Source organism: Poecilia reticulata, chromosome 4 (assembly GCF_904066995.2).
Source record: "Poecilia reticulata chromosome 4, P_reticulata-male-v2, whole genome shotgun sequence".
Taxonomy (NCBI): Eukaryota; Metazoa; Chordata; class Actinopteri; order Cyprinodontiformes; family Poeciliidae; genus Poecilia; species Poecilia reticulata.
In genome coordinates, this window is record NC_088833.1 from 2,517,914 (window position 1) to 2,537,999 (window position 20,086).

Sequence of the window (20,086 nt, forward strand, 5' to 3'; positions counted from 1 at the left end):
ACACATTAAACCAGGTTCCAAGTTGAAGCTTTCGTTTGTATCAGATAACTTTAAAACTGTTGGCTTAAAACCAAACGAGCATGAAAGGTTTTCTAGAGCTTTATTGTTTGGTTTGTGCAGCGTCTCTATGCACACTGCAGGACGCTGAAGTTGCACAACGTTCCTCTGGGACATCCACACAGCTTCCCGATCCTCGCTCCTTTACGCACCGCACACTGCTCACCGGCGCCGCACTGGCAGCCAAAACACACACATGACAACACGACCCAGCAGATTACAGGACATCAGAATGAATGAAACAGTAATTAATGTAATTATCATCTGACAAGTTCTGATGGAGGAGGAAACATGAACCCTGCAGGTGGTGTGAAAGACGCATCAAACGTTGCATGTTTTTTGTCCCTCCTGGTACTCCATACCCGAGCAGGAGAGCCAAGGTTTACCAGAGTTTCCATCCATCCATCCATCTTATCTGGGGTCGGGTCTCGGGGTCAGCAGCCTCAGGAGGCCCAGACTTCCCTCCCCAGCCTCTTCCAGCTCCTCCAGGAACCCCAAGGCGTTCCCAGGCCATAGAGAGACATCGTCCCTCCAGCGTGTCCTGGGTCTCCCCTCCTCCCGGTGGGACCTGAACTCCTCACCAGGGAGGCGTCCAGGAGGCATCCTGACCAGATGCCCGAGCCTCAACTGGCTCCTCTCGACGTGGAGGAGCAGCAGCTCTACTCTGAGTCCCTCCCTGATGACCGAGCTTCTCTCTCTAAGGGAGAGCCCAGCCACCCTGCGGAGGAGGAGGAAACCCATTTCGGCCGCTTGTACCCGTGATCTCGTTCTTTCGGTCATGACCCAAAGCTCATGACCATAGATGAGGGTGGGAACGTAGATCGACCGGTAAATCGAGAGCTTCGCTTTTTGGCTCAGCTCTCTCTTCACCACGATGGACCGGTACAGCGCCCGCTTCACAGTAGACGCTCCCCCAATCCGCCTGTCGATCTCCCGCTCCCTTCTTCCCTCATTCGTGAACAAGATCCCCAGATACTTAAACTCCTCCACTTGAGGCAGGACGACCCCCCTGACCCGGAGAAGGCACTCTACCCTTTTCCAGCTCAAAAAAAGCCGGAAAAGGGTTTTCCGGCTTTTTTTTGTTTTCTCTCGTTACCAGAGTTTAACGAGAGAAAACTGAGCAAACGTTTGAGATTTAAACTCTCACCACAAATGATTGTTTGCTTGCATAGATAGTCTCACTGCGCGCTCAGACTGAGGCTTAGAGCAACCAGGAGGAAACGTGACGGACTTCGGTCTCACTGGGAAAGTGTTGCGGTTAGACACCCAGAGCCCCCCGTGTCTGCAGGCGAGGCGGAGCTTACAGGTGGAAGCCAGCCGAGCTTCTTCTCCGACGACGGCAGCTGTTTGTTCTTCAGCTTCTCCAGGACTTCCTGCAGAGCCTCGATCTGAGGACGGAACAGAAGCTCCACTAAATGTCTCTACACGCCCTGGAGACCCGACCGGTCCAAAAACAAAACAACCAAAAACTACTTCATCCATCCATCCATTTTCTAACACCTTGTCCCTCAGTGGGTCGGGAGGTGCTGCTGCCTCTCCAGCTGACGTTCTGGGCGAGAGGCGGGGTCACCTGGACAGGTCACCAGTCTGTCACAGGGCAACACAGACACACAACCATGCACACACACACTCACACCTAGGGGCAATTTGGAGAGGCCAATTAACCTGACAGTCATGTTTTTGGACTGTGGGAGGAAACCGGAGAACCTGGAGAAAACCCACCATGCACAGGGAGAACATGGAGACTCCATGCAGAAAGACCGGGAATCGAACCCAGAACCTTCTTGCTGCAAGGCAACAGCTCTACCAACTGCACCACTGTGCAGCCCCAAAAACTACTTTAATATATAAAATAATAGACGATCAATAAGTTATTGATCCATTAGGAATAATAAACATTCATCACGTTGAAAGGATCCAAACAAATTGTGCTAATGAAAATGACATTCCTGTTCACATTAACAGCTACAAAACGGTTCTCTGAAACATTTTCCCATCAAGTTTCCAGATGGAAACGAGTTTAGTAATTCTAGCTCATCTAAAACAATAAAAGTTTAGACTCACTCCACTTCAGGCAGAGAGGAAAAAATGCATCCGTCTATGAAAATATCTGGTTCCAACTGTAAATAATGTTTTTTAAATTTAGGCTGTTAATCAAACATTGAACTAAAAACTGAAGCATCCTGATGTTGCCGTATGAACCGTTTGGACTCACCAGCTCCTTCTCCTCCTCGGTCTTGATGACGTCGTACTCGGGCGATCGCTCCTCTAGCCGCTCGTCGCAGCGGCCCAGCGCCACCAGCAGCCAGCAGGCGGCGCTGAGCAGCAGCATGCTGGCGTTGACCATGGTGCTGACCGACTCGGATGCGGTGGAGGCTGAAGGCTGTGCGGTCGGCGGAGCTGCGGCGGCCTGCTGGACGCCGAGGCTCCGTCCGCAGCGTTTATACCCAGCTCTGCCGTCACTGCGGCAATATTTACCCCATAACGAGGCAATCAGACGGCTCACCTCAGGGGTCAGCGGAGGTCAGGAGCTCTGCTCCGTCAAACAGGAAGTGACGCGACCATTTTCACCTTTTGACCAACATGACAGGTTTGCTGCGATTCGTTTGAAACCTGGAGTCTGTCGGTCCAAACTGGTTTCCTGTCCAACAGAACAGCTGCTGGTTTAACTGGACTTTTCCTGTTGGAGAATCCAGCTGCCTTCCTTTAAACATGTTATGGTCCTGGAAGACCGAGATTCTACGGAGGACCGATCCTGCCAAACGTAGTGATACATGTAAAAACTAATAACTGGCTACATGAAGTACTCAATGTGCAAACAGTGAATTAAAATTTTAAAAATTAAGAACTTTCCCAACTTATTTGATGATAATGTGTAAAATTAATATTGATTGCATTCAGTAGTATTAATTTAACATTATCAGAATTTTTTTATTTTTAAACCTTATTTTGAGACTAAATAAAATTACATATGAAAGTAAAAAATATTAAATATAAAATGTGTAAAAACAGAAAAAGGAAGTTAATAAAAATAAGTTTAAATGATGTTAAAATAATACTGCTGACAATTATAATTAATTTAAAGTGTAATGTGTAGTTCGCAATGATGTATAAGGGTCATTCTAAATAGAAAACGAGTAAAATTGGCCCAAAAACTGAAATTTAGAGATTAATTTCCTAAATTTTTAACAAAAAAAACTTGAAAGTTTGAGTATGAAAAGTCACAATTTTACCAGAAAAAAGTCAGAAATTTAGAAATTAATCTCAGAATATTTGTGAAACAAGGACATTTATGAGTTTGAAAAGTTCAAAAAATTCCTAGAAATAAACTAAATAAAAATAACATTTTGAAAAATAATCTCAAAAAATATTTTTAATGAAAAACACTCGATGTTGTTTCGTAAATGATTTTTGGTGGAATTTTATTTTTTTCTCTCCGTAATGGCCCCAATATGCTGATGTAGTAATTTGCTTTGTGCATCTGTTATTTAGTTTGTTGAAGCACTATTATATTATCTTACTGTTCTACTTTCTTATTGTCTAATCAAATAAGTTGAGAAAGTCATTACTTGTTATATTTGGATAAAACATTTGGCACATTACCGTCTTTATCGAGGCATTTCGCTCTACATTTGTCACTTTTGGCCGGATCAGCCCTCCATAGCTACACTAACATCTCAGATGTTTAGTAAAAACTCAGACAGAAACCTTTTCTCCTCAGTGGATCTGAGATGTCAAAGCTCAAAGCCTTTAAATGCCTACGTTATTTTAATTTAAGGATTCATGGAAACGTATTTGACCGGAGCAGCTGGCAGGAAGAGCCGCGGCTCTGCAGGTCCGTCTGTGTCACCGTTTACGTCAAAGCAGCCAAAGTCAGTCAACACGCCTCAGACACCGGCAGCTCAACCGGGACAAACGACGTCCTTTTCGTCTCTAATAACAAAATGCTTCAGATTCACCACATCTCATTTTCTGCTACAACGTCCAGTTTTTACAACACACAGACTCAGAAAATAACCACAAATTATTTTAATAACTCTGAACAAACTTTCAAACCAAAAACAAACAAAATAATATATTTTAATGGCAAAAAATAAAGAGCTAATTGAAAAAAACCAAAGCAAGCTGCAGCTTTTTGTCCTCTACTATAAAAAAAGGAAAAACCCTGAAATTCCTGCGGAGTCGATATTTCTACAGGTTCCGGTTTGATCCATTTATCTTATCAAGAGAGAAAAGAGCAGGAAGCCATGGACAGAATCAAGTTACCTTTCAAAATAAAACAGATCATAGCTCAATGTTTGGAGAGAATCCACCCAGAATTAGGAGTCTTTTGTGATCCGGTTTGGGAGGAAGTGATCTACCTAAAATCAGAGATTCAGCTTTGATGAGGCAGGAAATGAACTGGAGCCAAATCCAGTCAAACAGTTTTATCTTCCAGTTCTGCATTAATCCAAACTCAGCAGGAGCTAACATGAGCTAACAGGAGCTAACTGGAGCTAACATGTTAGCTCCTGTTAGCTAACATGAGCTAACAGGAACTAACATGAGTTAATAGGAGCTAACATGAGCTATCATGTTAGCTCATGATAGCTCCTGTTAGCTAACAGGAACTAACATGAGCTATCAGGAGCTAACAGGAGCTAACAGGAACTAACATGAGCTATCAGGAGCTAACAGGAGCTAACATGAGCTATCAGGAGCTAACAGGAACTAACATGAGCTATCAGGAGCTAACAGGAGCTATCAGGAACTAACATGAGCTATCAGGAGCTAACATGAGCCATCAGGAGCTAACATGAGCTATCATGTTAGCTCATGTTAACATGAGCTCATGTTAACATGTTAACATGAGCTAACATGTTAGCTCCTGTTAGCTAACATGAGCTAACATGTTAGCTCCTGTTAGCTAACATGAGCTAACAGGAACTAACATGAGTTAATAGGAGCTAACATGAGCTATCATGTTAGCTCATGATAGCTCCTGTTAGCTAACAGGAACTAACATGAGCTATCAGGAGCTAACATGAGCTAACAGGAGCTATCAGGAGCTAACAGGAACTAACATGAGCTATCAGGAGCTAACAGGAGCTAACATGAGCTATCAGGAGCTATCAGGAGCTAACAGAAGCTATCAGGAGCTAACAGGAACTAACATGAGCTATCAGGAGCTAACAGGAGCTATCAGGACCTAACAGGAACTAACATGAGCTATCAGGAGCTAACATGAGCTATCAGGAGCTAACATGAGCTATCAGGAGCTAACAGGAGCTATCAGGAGCTAACATGAGCTATCAGGAGCTAACAGGAGCCATCAGGAGCTAACATGAGCTATCATGTTAGCTCCTGTTAGCTAACATGAGCTAACATGTTAGCTCCTGTTAGCTAACATGAGCTAACAGGAACTAACATGAGTTAATAGGAGCTAACATGAGCTATCATGTTAGCTCATGATAGCTCCTGTTAGCTAACAGGAACTAACATGAGCTATCAGGAGCTAACATGAGCTAACAGGAGCTATCAGGAGCTAACAGGAACTAACATGAGCTATCAGGAGCTAACAGGAGCTATCAGGAGCTAACAGGAACTAACATGAGCTATCAGGAGCTAACATGAGCTATCAGGAGCTAACATGAGCTATCAGGAGCTACCATGAGCTAATAGGAGCTATCAGGAGCTAGCAAGAGTAGCCAAGACAAAGTCAGTAGCTGCTATCTCCTGTTTCAGCACCAGATGTCAGTATTTGTTAAAACAGCAGGGTGAGCGTGTGTTTACCGGGTCTTCCTGCGTGTTCAGAGGGATGTTTAGTCTTTGGAGGGCGGTGTGGATCTCTGCTGAGCCTGAAACACAAACACACGAGTCCAATCACCTTCCTCCAAAACTCAGCTCAACGAATCGTCTCTGAACTGGAGTCAGAACCGACTGGGCCCGGCCTGTTACTGACCAGGAAGCTGCCGGTGTGGAAGCCACACATGTACCACAGCATGAACAGGTTGGTGACGGCGCCGACGTCCGGGCAGTCGCCCACTTCCTTCCCCTGGACCGTCCAGGCAGGAGGAAGAGGAGGGAGGGGAGGAGGGATGAAGGACAGAGGGCTCTGCAGAGCAAAAACATTAATAATAAAAACATCTACAGCTCATAAAAACGCTGATATGAAACCAACAGAGGCTTCTTCAGGTTCGCTGCAACACAGACTGCTACAGAGATCTTTCCTGCCAACAGCTTCACTACCTGTAATAACTCTGAAGAATTTTAATTCATCTGATGTTAAAACATTTAATTTCCCTTTTGGGATCAATAAAGTTTTTTTTTTTCATTTGAAATTAATTAAATTTAAGAATGTATGGAGGACTGATCCTGTCAAAAGTAGCTAAAAATGTAGAAAATAAATAAATGGCTTCCTAAAGTAATTAATGTGCAAATATTAAACTGAAGTATACAAAATAAACATTTTCCCAACTTATTTGATTATACAGTGGAACAGATTAAAGGGGCAGTGTTATGTGTTTTTCAGGCACATTGTGCCATTTTATTCCACAATGAAGTAACAATGTTGACTTCAATCATCATAAAAATCAAACATGACTCAAAAAAAATAACTTTGTAATTTAACTGTGTGTCCAAACGTCAGGCCAGGCTGAGCTGCTCATGCTGCATAGACAGAACTTTAACATAACAGTTATGTGCTCAAACATCATTTTATCAGTCAAATCGGTTTGTATTTCCAGAATGTTTACATCAGTGAGGTAAGATGTATGATATCTAATGTTAAGAGTTGCTAACTGAAAGCAGAGAAAGCTGTAATATTTGAACATTCATGATCTCGATGTGGCCTGAAAATCGCTTCCCTGCTAAAATGTTAAAACTGTATTTAAATTCACCAAACGCAGCAAAATTAGGAAAATACTAACTTTAGTGATGACAGGTTTAAAAACCCAAAAGAGTGAGTCAGATTTACCACTGATCCGATCTGAGGAGGAGGAAACGGAGGGAGGAAGATGTTAGTCGGGTCTCCTTTCCTTTTCTCTGCGGTTTCTTTCTCCGCTGTGTTCTCATTCTTAGATCCTGCTTTCATCTGAAAACAAAAAACCCAAGAGATTCGTGTAAAAAGGCCCTGATTGACAGAAAGAGGCTGCTAGTTTCTTTCTTATTTATTTGAGATTGGAGTTTTACTCCTAACTGCTCTGACTGGACAAATTAAAGCTGATTTTATTTTGTTTGACTGAACTGGTGAAGCTGTTGGAGTACTAAAGGTGTCAATATATGTGTCATTCAGTTCATTTATGTCTGTGTTTGAAAACAGAAAAGATTTTCTGGATCGGAATCAGCCGATACTAAACCTCACATATCAGAAGTGAAAGAGTGGATCCCTAACGATCCGTCCCAACCAGAACACCAACCATGTTTGGATTGTCTCTCGGTGTGGACGTCCTCTCCCGTCCTCTGTCTTCTTTGCTCGAGTCTCTCCTCTGTCTCCTCCAGTCCAGGTTGCTGCTGGGAGAACTGGGAATCCAGCTGCTGCCCTGCAGCACCAACAAACGAAGCTTCATGACACCAAACCCAGTTTCCCCGTCATTCTGCAGGTCTCACCTCAGAATGCCCAACATTTGGTTGGAGGAATTGTTTTCAGAGCATTTTCAGGTGCACTGCAAAAACACAAAATCCTACCAAGTATTTTAGTTTAGCTTCAAGCTCAAATATCTTTGTCCACTTCAGTTATTGACTTATAACTGAAGCTCCTACAAGTTTACTGAGACATTTGCACTAGAACCTAGACAAAAACACTCGGTAAACTTTTGTGTTTTTGCAGTGTAACATAATGATAACGACATAATAATAACGCAGGAAACCAAATATCAATAAACTTTAGCAAATATTTAACAGTGGAACTGGGAAACATTTTAAATATCCAAAATAAACACACAAAACAACAGAAACAATAATTAGGATAAATTATGAAGACTCTGGAAACAAAATTATCCTTCACAAAAAGAGCTAATTGAGACCAAAACACCAGACTGAAAACTTTTATCATCCAGTTTTTGGTAGAAAGAGAGAAAAACGATAAATTATGCCAACAGAAATGATTGAGTTTGTTTTCATTTTTCATGAAAATAATTGATTTATTGCTTGTTATGCCAGGCCTATTTTACCAGAGCTACATGAAGGTGCAGGAGTAAACTCCTATCGTTGCAGCGTTACCTTGGTTACGGCTGCGGCTCTGCTCGGGCCGCGCAGCTCGTCAGGATGCAGCAGGCTGCTGACGTCCAGCTCCTCCTCGTTGTTGTACTCGTCGTAGCGAACGCGGCAGCGCTGATCTTTGACCCACAGCACCACAGCGGGGTAAACCAGGCCGTCGGCCGAGTAAACGGCCCGGCAACGCGACCCGGGCTTCCAGTCCTGACACACACACACATTAAAACACCACCACTTACAATGTTAATGCCATCAACAAACAGTCTGCAGAAAACTGAAGCATCTGGTTTGTTTTTCTAATGATCCTGAACAACACAGTGTCTGCTGAGAGCCAATCAGAACGCTGGAATCCACCTGAGCCCGACCAGCAGAGATCGCATTTCCTGCTGCAACTCAAGAACTACAACGTTCCCCAGCAGCTGCTGGTCGTCTTCTAGACAGCCGTCATTCACCATGTCTGTTAGCCAGCCCAGCTAACAAACAGGACAGGTCAAAGGTCATAAAAGGTGCAGCTACAGTCCCTGCAGACCAAACTCATCCCAGTAGGGCTGAAGCTCATAATTCTTTTAATAACTGATTATTCTGACGTTTAATAAGATTTATGCACATTCTGCAGATTTTCCATTTAACCACTTCAGATTTTATGCAATATTAAAAACACATTAACAAATTAAATTTCTTTTTAAAATAAGAAAATAAATATTTTACTACCGAAACTGCAATAACAGTATTCCTCATAAATGCAGCTAAAATAAATCCTTCCAACATCAACATGTGAAAAACTCTTTACTTTCTGAACGGCAATAACTTCTGACTGATCTGGTGATTAATTATTGGATTAACTGATCAATAACTGGATAACAGAAAGTGCTTACTGTGAACATTTCTTTACAGATGTTGAACCAGGTGAAGCTAAAACTCACCTGATGAGTTCTACATCGAAATATTTATAGAGAAGTTTTTGATCTTAAAAAATGCTAAATATTTAGATTTTTTCTACAGTTTTACCTTAATTGCTGCTCTCAGTGTTGTTGGCCTGTAAGTCTTTATACTTCAGTTGACAGTTAATAAATTACTTGATTTCAATAATCGATTCATCGCAATTAATCTGACTAATCGCTTCAGTTTACATCCTGGATGACACATCTGTGCAAACTTTTCCATTCAGGTGAGAGCTGCGTATTTTTCCTTACATTTAAATGTCGTTTGCTGAGAGGATGTGAACCTGCGCGACCCTTTCCTACCTGCAGGTTGAATGAGTTGACCTGAAGCCAACGGCTAACCTGAGGATGTGGGTTCTGCGTTTGCACTGTAGCGCTGGGACTCCGCTGCACGCTCCCGGCCACGTCCTCCTCGTTGCCGTAGACACTGGAGCGAATCCTGGGGCGCTCGCCATCAGCCGCCATCACCGGGTCGACGGTCCTGTCCTCTGACCACGCAGCCCAACACTGAGCGCCCACCTGATGGAGACATTAACCTGATGAGACTCAACCAACTGAAATAAAGGACAAAAAAAATATACTACTTTTTGATGATTTACTCATTTTTTTTGGTATTTGACGTTTTAGGCTTTCAGAAATCCTGTAAGAATCTCAATGAAATCAGATTCACGATTCATCATTTATCATGTAAATGCTGTTTTATTATTATTACCTTTACTGCCTCAGTGTCTGTCTGTCCGTCCAGCTTTTCTTCCTTCTGCTTTTCTCTCCTGCCCATCTCCACCAAAGCTTCAGCTTCTCTGAGCTGCTCAATTTGAATGAAGTAAAACACAGACATTATATATATATATATATATATATATATATATATATATATATATATATAATATATGCCACTAATAATAGCTTTAGTCATGAACCTGAGACATTTCAGGAGTTTCGCTCGGGGTCGCCTCGGTGTCGTTTACCACAACCTCCTCCTGTGGACCGAAAGCACCAACTGTTACAGCCGTTAACAACCTCCACAAACCCGGGAAAATGTCAACAGTCCACCATCTCGACAAGTCTGCGAAGTTGAAAGCGGAAGACGGATTATCCGAGGAACGGCCGCCATGTTTGTTTTTGCTAACCGTTTAGCAGCTTGTTAGCTCCTTGGCTAACCCGCGAGGCACTTGGATTACATTTTTCCGTTGCCTTTCAACTTCCGTTTTTATTGTATTTTATTTCGTTTATGTTTTCGTTTTTAAATGTGAAATTGGGTTAAAAACACAAACCGGCTCCACGGCTTCGTGAGGAACGCAGTTTTCTTTCATGGCTGCAATAAGTCAGACACTACCCACCATCACGCAGCTTCACAGCCACTAGCCAAGTAATGAAGAAGGACTTCCGGTCAGGCAGTTCAAAATAAAAGCACTCCCGTTTATGTCTAAGTTTAAGCCTCCCTGTGTTTTAATTAATAATTTTTTTATATTTAAAACTACATTTTTCCATTATTATGAACCAAATAACAAGATAGAGTAAAAATATATATGTGTGTATTATTAGCATATTGTGATAAAGTTCATTATTTTCCATAATGTAATGATAAAAATTAAACTGTCATATTTTTTAGATTCATTGCACACCAACTGAAATATTTTAGGTCTTTTATTGTTTTAATACTGATGATTTTGGCATACAGCTCGTGAAAAACCAAAATCTCTGTCTCAAAAAATTTGCATATTTCATCCGACCAATAAAAGAAAAGTATTTTAATACCAAAAAAGTCAACCTTCAAATAATTATGTTCAGTTCTGCATCAATACTTGGTCAGGAATCCTTTTGCAGCCTTCAATGTGGCATGGAGGCCATCAGCCTGTGGCTCTGCTGGGTGTCATGGAGCCCAGGATGCTTCGATGGCCTTAAGCTCATCCAGAGTTTTGGGTCTTGGTCTCTCAACTTTCTCTTCACAATATTCCACAGATTCTCTATGGGGTTCAGGTCAGGAGAGTTGGCAGGCCAACAGTAGCATCATGGTCAGTATACCAGTGGTTTTGGCTCTGTGAGCAGGTTGTGCTGAAAAATGAAATCTTCATCTCCATAAAGCTTTTCAGCAGATGGAAGCATGAAGTGCTCCAAAACCTCCTGATAGCTGCTGCATTGACCTGCCCTTGATAAAACCCAGTGGACCAACACCAGCAGCTGACATGGCTCCCCAGACCATCACTGACTGTGGGTACTGGACACTGGACTTCTGGCATTTCCTTCTCCCCAATCTGCCGCTGTTTCTGGTTCAACAGTGGCTTGACCTTTGACCTGGGGAATGCAGCACCTATAGCCCATTTCCTGCACACGCCTGTGCACGGTGGCTCTGGATGTTTCTACTCCAGTCCACTGCTTCCCCCAAGGTCTGGAATCGGTCCTTCTCCACCATCTTCCTCAGGGTCCGGTCACCTCGTCGTCTCGTTGTGCAGCGTTTTCTGCCACTTTTTCCTTCCCACTGAGGAGCCTTGATACTCTGGGAACAGCCTATTGGTTCAGAAATGTCTTTCTGTGTCTCACCTCTTGCTTGAGGGCGTCAATGACTGGACAGCAGTCAGGTCAGCAGTCTGACCCATGGTTGCGGTTTTGAGTAATGAACCAGGCTGGGAGTTTTTAAAAGCCTCAGGAATCTTTTAGAGTTACTTTGTTGATTCAGATGATGGTTAACGGCTCGTTCAGAGAACCTTTTCATGATATGCTCATTTTTTGAGGCAGGGATTTGGGGTTTTCATGAGCTGTTTGCCAAAATCATCAGTATTAAAACAATAAAAGACCTGAAATGTGCAATGAATCTAAAATATGACAGTTTAATTTTTATCATTACATTATGGAAAACAATGAACTTTATCACAATATACAAATTTTTTTGAGAAGGGCCTATATATATATATATATATATATTTATATATATATATATATATATATATATATACTTCTTCTTCTAAATAATACTTTAATATTTAGAAATAATATAATAGTTTTGTTTATCAAATAATATTTGTTAAACAAAAATATTAAGTTGTGTGCAAATTCTGTTTTTGAAAGAGTAAAATAAAAAAAATCAGAAATAAATGACAAATTAAGGTTGAAGAAACTTTTTAAAATTGCTTTTTATTATTATTATTATTATTATTATTATTATTATATAAACCGTGAGTACATTTGCTAACAAACACTGTAAATAACATCATTTATACTAATAAAGCTTGGTTAGGTTATTTTCTAGTCTGTGGAATCACTAAAGTCCTATGTCTGGACTTTGATTAGGCCATAGCAGCGATTTGCTGGAATTATCATTTTTACCACTAAAAACTTGCTAAATATTTGCTTTTGGTACTTTGTTTCCTCCTTTTGGCTGAATAAGGAGCCAACAGCAAAAGTCTGAATCAACTGAAACTGAAATTGCAAATTAATTTGTTAGTTGTGGATTCGAACAAACGAGGAAGGAAAAGAAAGAGCAAATATTTGTAGAAGAGAGAAACACGGCCTGTGTATTCCAGCAGGCAGTCGAGCAGACAGCTAACCCCAGACTGGAGGACAAACGGAAAGGAAGTCCAGGATGTTAACAAGAGCTGCAGGAAAACCAGCAGGCTGAAGACAGCAGAGCGAAAACCAGCAGGAGGTTTCACACTTTTCACACTTTCAGTTAAAGGAGCCGATTCACAGCTCACTGAGAGGGAACCAGCTTTTTAACACAAACATGATTAAAAGGTTAGAACAAACTTTAAGTCCACTCATCCTACACATGTATCTGTTTAGTTTCATTTAGTTTGATAAAATAAACTTTCTGTTAAGTTTTTTGTACAATACAGTAAAAGAGGAGTGTCCAAAGTATGGTTCGGGGGCCATTTCTTGCCCTTGGAATTCTTTAAGAATGATACAAATTTACCCTGATTACTTTTATTTGTAATCAGGGTAACATAATTTTATTACAATGGAAAATGTTAATTACAACATAAAGTATTCAACTTTTTATAATCAAGCTTTTATAGTAAGTAGAGCCACGTTTATCCAGAGACGTTTACTGGAAACTCACCTTTGCTGCATGTATTTCATTAACTCGACTAAATATAGGAAGACTTTCAAAAGGCGGTGACCAAATCCTGGTATTATTAATAAATTCAGCTGAGCTCAAATGAGTCGTCTTTCATTACAACACAATCATACAAAATCTTTTTTTGGTTTCGCTTTCCTACAAAAAATAAAATAAAATTGTAGTACTGCAATTACTTGATTTTATTTCGTTATATTTTATTTACCTATATAGAAGAGGATGAGGGCCACTGGAACAAAACAGACCAAAAATAATCCTGACTTTTTTTATGTGAATTCTTAGAAAAACTCTGAGATTAAAGTCAGATTTCTGAGGAAAAAAAAATCTGAATTATTATAATTATGTTTTAGTGGTGAGGCTGCACAGTGGCGCAGTTGGTAGAGCTGTTGCCTTGCAGCAAGAAGGTTCTGGGTTCGATTCCCGGTCTTTCTGCATGGAGTCTCCATGTTCTCCCTGTGCGTGGTGGGTTTTCTCCAGGTACTCCGGTTTCCTCCCACAGTCCAAAAACATGACTGTCAGGTTAATTGGCCTCTCCAAATTGCCCCTAGGTGTGAGTGTGTGTGTGCGTGGTTGTGTGTCCTGTGTGTCTCTGTGTTGCCCTGCGACAGACTGGCGACCTGTCCAGGTGACCCCGCCTCTCGCCCGGAACGTTAGCTGGAGAGGCACCAGCAACCCTCCCGACCCCACTGAGGGACAAGGGTGAAAGAAAATGGATGGATGTTTTAGTGGCCCTAATCGTCTTCCGTACTTCTGACTCAGTGATAAAAAGTTAGTACACCCCTCCAGTAAAATGTTCAGAACCATCAACAACAGAAAGTTCAGAGGAGAAAATTCAGAATTGAGTGAAAGTAGAGAAAGAAACAAAACAATAATAATATAAGAGAACAGAATAAAGAGTCTGTACTGTACAGTAAGAACAAAATAACATAAATACTATGTTCTTATTAAAAATAACACATTTGACTTAAAGGAACAAAATATCACCAAGTATTTTTAGTCTAGTTTCTAGTGAAAATATCTTATTACACTTGAAATGAGACAAAACTAACTTAAAAGTAACTTTTCAGCAAGAAATATGAGCTTGTTTTAAGCCAACAACTCATAAATGTTTATGAAAGTGCTCCATTATTTCCCTTATGGGAAAATATGTTGCTATAAACTCACCAAGCTAAAGACATTCAGCAGCAATATGCTTAAAATGAGCGTTTTGTTCTCTCTTATTCTCTCTTTGGAAGCTTCTTAAGTGTTTATTTTTAGTAGAAAGTATTTTTAGTTGCTGTACCGGTCCGTCGTGGTGAAGAGAGAGCTGAGCCAAAAAGCGAAGCTCTCGATTTACCGGTCGATCTACGTTCCCACCCTCATCTCTGGTCATGAGCTTTGGGTCATGACCGAAAGAACCAGATCACGGGTACAAGCGGCCGAAATGGGTTTCCTCCTCCGCAGGGTGGCTGGGCTCTCCCTTAGAGAGAGAAGCTCGGTCATCCAGGAGGGACTCAGAGTAGAGCCGCTGCTCCTCCACGTCGAGAGGAGCCAGTTGAGGCTCGGGCATCTGGTCAGGATGCCTCCTGGACGCCTCCCTGGTGAGGAGTTCAGGTCCCACCGGGAGAAGGGGAGACCCAGGACACCTGGAGGGACGATGTCTCTCTATGGCCTGGGAACGCCTTGGGGTTCCTGGAGGAGCTGGAAAAAGTGGCTGGAGAGGGAAGTCTGGGCCTCCCTTCTGAAGCTGCTGCCCCCGCGACCCGACCCCGGATAAGCGGAAGAAAATGGATGGATGGATTTTTAGTTGCTGAATTTTAAAGTCCTGAATATTTTAATAAGCTGCCAAAAAAAAGATAAACGTCGTCTCTAACAGAAGAAGCTTTACAGTTAAAATTATTTAAAGCTCCTCAAAAGCTTGAGTGAAACTCTTCAGACCCCAGCGAGGCGCTCGCTGGATGATCACAGCCGTCATGAGGTGATCAGCTCTGATTGGCTGATAACAAGCCTCGTCACGCCGATCACCTTAGATTTAATCATGTCATCTAATGTGGTGACAGGATTAAACAGTCACAATATTAGATCACTTATGGTGGGTCATTAATCACCTGTGAGCAACAAAACAAAAATAAATCACTTTAAAAAATAAAAGTTTCTTTGCTTGAATTGAAAATCTGCAGATGAAAAAAGTTGCCATCGAAGTTGGGGGAACTCTGAGAAAGTTTGACTTGTTGCACATATTATTTATTAACTAAATATGAATTTCTTTCCCTTTCACCAAATAAATTAATTTGATCAATTGTTTTTAATATTAATAATTCTAAAGTCAATAAAATTATTTTATCTGTTCTTCTGTTTTATGCAACATTTGCACAAAATATCTACAGTAGAAATGGTACAAAGCTTTTAATATAAAAATAAAAGCATTGTATGTGCTTTATAATATTAAGTTAGCTACTTATATTTGTTTATTTTCCTTATAAGGAAAGGATAATTCTTCTCCCAAAAATATAAAAAGCATTGAGTTTTATTTCCATTCTGTTTTACAGTAATAATTCCTTGTCCTTTTAATTTCTTTGTTGTTTTTTTATTGCAAACAATGTTGTAAAAAATATCCTGCATAATTTAAAAGTCTAATATATATATAGCTACATGGTCAAATAAGTAAATGTCAAGAATTTTAGAACACAATGAATAAATAAATGAATAAAAACCACAAATAATAATGAAAAAATACAGAAGATTTGTCGGTTTCTAGCTGAACCAGCAGGTGGCGCTGTAACATAATCTCTGTTCCCAGCAGGCAGTTGCTCTCTGCGGGCTTCTTATGAAACCTTCACGTCACAAATATAAAGATTCACCTCAAAACAAAGAGTTTAGCAGAAACCAAATATATTTCTGAATTTTAAAAGCATGTTTTGAACGTGCAGAAGTTTCATTTCGTGGTGATTTAAGGTGCTGAGCAGGTCGAAAAGCGACTTTTTGCATCATGAATGAGTCATGATGACTCATCAGGCACAATATTAGATAATCCTCAGAAATATTCACTTTATTATTGTTTTTTTGTCTTTTTAGTTTTAAACACCCAAACACGTGATTGTTCTTTATTTCAAGAATTGAATCATTTAATAATTATAAGCTTCTTATTTTATTCATTGTTTTTCTAAGCTTAGTCATTTGTTGTTTTTTTTAAATATAGCCTAGGAAAATACAGAATTTTATTCAAACTTCTTGCAGAAATTATCTTTTACTCCAGCCAACTGAAATATTGATTATGTTTGTTTTTGATGCTCTGCAGTTTCCCTGCTGACATTTCATGTGATTTTCACGCAGCTTGCGCTCAGTTTCATTTTCATTTCTCAAAAAAAAAAAAGACTTAGAAAATATGAAAGAGCACCAAACGGCTCCTGATGACCAATGAACCTCCCCACAAATCCCCCTAAACAGAACCTTTCTGCCGGGACTCCCCCCCCGGTCCGCTGCTGGTTCTGCCCAGACACGTCCTGCAGTGCCGCAGCCTGGCCGCTAGGGGCAGCATGCGACCCGGTGAAAACCTGCAGCCTGCATGCGGGACAGAAGCAACGCAGCTTAAACACACCAGTTTATTTTATTCACTGCAACACATTCAGAAGATGTTTCTATAAGGCTTTGATCACTTGACCTTTGACCTCATGGTAGTTTCTAGTCCCAAACATGCAGCTGACTGGCTCGTGTTTATCACCGGACTTTTTCCATCCTGTATTTTTAACTATTGCACAACCTGCATCATCATCATCATCATCATCCTCATCAGCAGCAGCAGGTTATCCAACCCGGCGGGCGCGTGGCCCCCCTCCCCCCTCCCCTCCTTGTTTCTGGACGCAGCAGGCACCACGTAATATGAATTAGCTCAGGTGTGTGCTTTGATCTCGCTTTTTGGGGGATTTTTTTTTTAAATTGTTTTTTTTTTGCACCAGAAAAGTTTCTGGGAGCAGAAAGGAGGAAGATGTGGAAATTCCTCCAGTCAGAGAGAAAACAGGCAGAGAGAGAGAAAGAGAGAGAGAGAGAGAGAGAGAGAGAGAGAGAGAGAGGGGGGCAGGAACAGGAGGGGGGAATGCGGGGGATTCTCCGAAACCACCCACGTGGGATCGCCGGTATCAGCGCCGCGCTCAGCCAATCAGCAGCGCGCTAAGAATTCTCTTTTGATCAGCACGGACCAATCAGAAGGCGCTCTGCTGCGCGCGGCTCCCCCCGCTAAACTGCCGATATAAATACAGGAGTTTCGGCTGTCGGAGGCAGAAAGCGACTCTACTCTCTACCTAACCGGACCTTTATCAGAACCAGAAGCACTTCTGTTCCGATCTGGATTATTCTACCCCTCTGTTTGGACTTTGTTTTTCCTCTTTCTGGAGTTTAACCGGACAGCGAGCGCTGTGGATGTAATTTATCCTTCTAACCTGGAGCTGGTGGAATATTACTCTGAGTTCAACATGACTCTGGAGGAGGTCGACGGAACCAACAGCACCGAGCAAAAGTAAGCGCTTTGGCTGTGCGTAATTGCGCAGCAGGTTGCACAGATGTTTAGACATGTTGGTGCGTTACTGTGAGCTGTGCGTGGTTCTAACCGCCCCGGTGTCTCTGCAGGATGGAGACGGTGAGTCAGGCTGTGGAGGAGCTGCTGGTCGCGGCGCAGCGGCAGGACTGCCTCACGGTGGGGGTGTACGAGTCCGCCAAGCTCATGAATGTGTAAGTAGGAGTTAAAGTTCAACATTTATGTGTTTTCTGTGGTTTAAACTCAACATTTAGGTGCTTTCTGGGTCTGTTTTTCTAACGTTCCTCCCTCTCCTCCTGGTTCCGCTGCAGAGATCCGGACAGCGTGGTTCTGTGTCTCCTCGCCACGGATGAGGAAGATGAGGATGACATCGCGCTGCAGATCCACTTCACGCTGCTCCAGGCTTTCTGCTGTGACAACGACATCAACATCGTGCGGGTTTCCGGCGTGCGGCGGCTGTCGCAGCTGCTGGGGGAAGACACCGAGGACAGCAACGGCAACGAGCCGCGGGACCTGCACTGCATCCTGGTCACGGTAAGTCCGCCTCCCCGGCCCTCCCGGTGCCCTCTCCTTCCTTCCGGTGCAGTTTGACTCGTACTTCCGGTTGTTTGTGGGTCCTAACGGCCGGTTCCGTGTTGTTTGTGCAGAACCCTCCGGTGCAGCCACTGCAGTGCCAGGCCCTGCAGCACATCAGCAGCTTCTGCGAGCAGAGCCGCTGCAGCAACCAGTGGGTCCCCTACCTGGAGCTGCGGGACGGCTGACTGGACTGAACTGAACCGAACCGAACCGAACCGCCGTGCAGCGGTGAGAAGGAGTTGGATTTAAGCGACCCGACCTCCTGCAAGAAGCGGAGGAGCGGCGGCGATTGAGGAGAGAGAGAGAGGTGGGGGGGGAAGGGCGCCAGACCCTCCCGCGAGCCAGGACCGAATCGGCGCGAGCTCTCCAGCCGCGTGATATGGGTCGACCGGTTCTGAAAGCCGGACCGAGACGTGTTGGAGCTGCTGGAGGAGCAGCTGAGGACGAGGAGAAAGAGGAAGAGGAAGCTGTTTTAAAGAGACAGCACGTGACTGGACTGATGAATGAGTGAAGAAGAGGCGCACGTGGAGATGTGAACGGAGCTGCAGGTGTTTCGGCTCACCTGTGCGCATGCTCTTGGACTTAATCATGAACTTTCAGACACAATGATGTCATATGTTCAGATTCATCTATGTGTTGACTCGATCTGATGAATAAACTGTTGAATACATTTACGATTCCTGAGTCATTCATCAGCGTGCGTGTGTGTGTGTGTGTGTGTGTGTGTGTGTGTGTGTGTGTGTGTGTGTGTGTGTGTGTGCTGCAAACCTTCTACCTTAAAATGACAAATCATCCAGTTCAGGGGTGCTCAAGATGTGGCGCAGGGGCCATTTGTGGTCCAAAATGTACCCATGTGGTCCTTATCTACAGATTATTTTACCAAACTGCTGATGTTGAACCGCTGAAAATAAATAAAAATGAAGTGATGCAAATCAGAATTATCTTCAAATGGAAACAAAAACTTTGATAGCACTAAAAACTTGCAGTAACTTTACTCAGAACTGGAGTTTTAAAAAGAAAAACGTTTACACAATATTTACAGAAATGCTCTGTAAATACTCTTAGATGTATGCTATAAGAACATGATGTATTTATTTTTGCATTTTTCATAATAGATAAAACTTGCATATACTTTTAGATCTAAATTTTGGATCCATCGCAAAAAGTTAGCAAAGTTGCTAAAACTACTAAAGTTAGCATGATAAAATTCCCAAACACAGCGTTAGCTCCTGGTTCCACCACTTTGAGATCCATGGTTCCAGAACTTTGTGTCCTGGTTCAGTTGTTCATTAAACCCCAGGGCTCTTTTTAATCATTCTGGTTTTCAAAGATAACTTTCCTTTTGAGAAATTTACTTTCTTCATCTTACAGAAATAATCTGGATTTCTCTTCCATCAGCATCAAAGCCTGTAGTAATCTGAATGGTAACATGGGAGCTGACACCAACTCTGCAAAAAATACCCTTCTAAAAACAAGTTAAAAATATAGAAAACAGGATATTTTCAAATGTTATAAGCGAAATGTCGGTACTTTTTATCAATATTCAAGAATTATTGACTTAAAACTGGCTCCTGTTTCTTTCTGAAAAGTAACATACAAGTTAAATTTGTCCTAATTCAAGTGCACTGACATATTTCAACTAGAAACTAGACACAAATAAGTGTTTGAGGGAATCTGATTTAATGCCGGTGCAATGACGTTAGCTAAAAGCTCCTAGTAGCTATATTTAACTAC

At 42.1% G+C, this 20,086-nt stretch overlaps 3 protein-coding genes across 6 annotated transcripts in view; 1 reads left to right on the forward strand and 2 right to left on the reverse strand.

The window, feature by feature from the left end:
• Positions 1-99: 99 nt before the first annotated feature.
• On the reverse strand, positions 100-2,404 carry LOC103463151 (cocaine- and amphetamine-regulated transcript protein-like). The gene is made up of 3 exons (XM_008406351.3): positions 2,273-2,404; positions 1,362-1,445; positions 100-233 (listed from the first exon to the last, which is right to left on the reverse strand). The coding sequence occupies exons 1-3, from the start codon at positions 2,402-2,404 to the stop codon at positions 126-128; spliced, it is 324 nt and encodes a 107-aa protein (XP_008404573.1). The 3' UTR covers positions 100-125.
• A 1,667-nt stretch (positions 2,405-4,071) lies between these two features.
• The window catches only part of LOC103463149 (survival of motor neuron protein-like), a 16,974-nt gene continuing 959 nt past the window's right edge, over positions 4,072-20,086 (reverse strand). Inside the window, exons 2-11 of one of the 4 annotated variants that reach the window (XM_008406348.3) lie at positions 19,128-19,253; positions 10,112-10,171; positions 9,904-9,996; positions 9,534-9,710; positions 8,257-8,454; positions 7,455-7,577; positions 7,013-7,129; positions 5,999-6,151; positions 5,830-5,894; positions 4,072-4,418 (exon numbers count right to left, since the gene is read on the reverse strand). In XM_008406348.3, the coding sequence (XP_008404570.1) occupies positions 5,859-5,894; positions 5,999-6,151; positions 7,013-7,129; positions 7,455-7,577; positions 8,257-8,454; positions 9,534-9,710; positions 9,904-9,996; positions 10,112-10,171; positions 19,128-19,145 (975 nt within the window). In that variant the 5' untranslated portion in view covers positions 19,146-19,253 and the 3' untranslated portion in view covers positions 4,072-4,418; positions 5,830-5,858. Of the gene's footprint in view, positions 4,419-5,829; positions 5,895-5,998; positions 6,152-7,012; positions 7,130-7,454; positions 7,578-8,256; positions 8,455-9,533; positions 9,711-9,903; positions 9,997-10,111; positions 10,172-10,465; positions 10,594-19,127; positions 19,254-20,086 lie in introns of those variants that run through there. The other 3 variants (XM_008406347.3, XM_008406349.2, XM_081605963.1) reach the window with 3 other exon arrangements.
• On the forward strand, positions 17,502-19,022 carry gadd45ba (growth arrest and DNA-damage-inducible, beta a). The gene is made up of 4 exons (XM_008406350.3): positions 17,502-17,758; positions 17,869-17,970; positions 18,088-18,310; positions 18,424-19,022. Exons 1-4 carry the CDS (start codon positions 17,715-17,717, stop codon positions 18,535-18,537), a joined length of 483 nt encoding a protein of 160 aa, XP_008404572.1. The 5' UTR covers positions 17,502-17,714; the 3' UTR covers positions 18,538-19,022.

Excerpts from the sequence above, each read along its gene's own strand:
- LOC103463151 (XM_008406351.3), bottom strand. The coding sequence starts at position 2,404 with ATGGTCAACGCCAGCATGCTGCTGCTCAGCGCCGCCTGCTGGCTGCTG. Across the intron at positions 1,446-2,272 it reads CCGAGGAGGAGAAGGAGCTG|ATCGAGGCTCTGCAGGAAGT; the intron begins GTGAGTCCAAAC and ends TTCCGTCCTCAG. Across the intron at positions 234-1,361 it reads AGCTCGGCTGGCTTCCACCT|TGCGGCGCCGGTGAGCAGTG; the intron begins GTAAGCTCCGCC and ends TTTGGCTGCCAG.
- gadd45ba (XM_008406350.3), top strand. The coding sequence starts at position 17,715 with ATGACTCTGGAGGAGGTCGACGGAACCAACAGCACCGAGCAAAA. Across the intron at positions 17,971-18,087 it reads TCCGCCAAGCTCATGAATGT|AGATCCGGACAGCGTGGTTC; the intron begins GTAAGTAGGAGT and ends GTTCCGCTGCAG. Across the intron at positions 18,311-18,423 it reads TGCACTGCATCCTGGTCACG|AACCCTCCGGTGCAGCCACT; the intron begins GTAAGTCCGCCT and ends TTGTTTGTGCAG.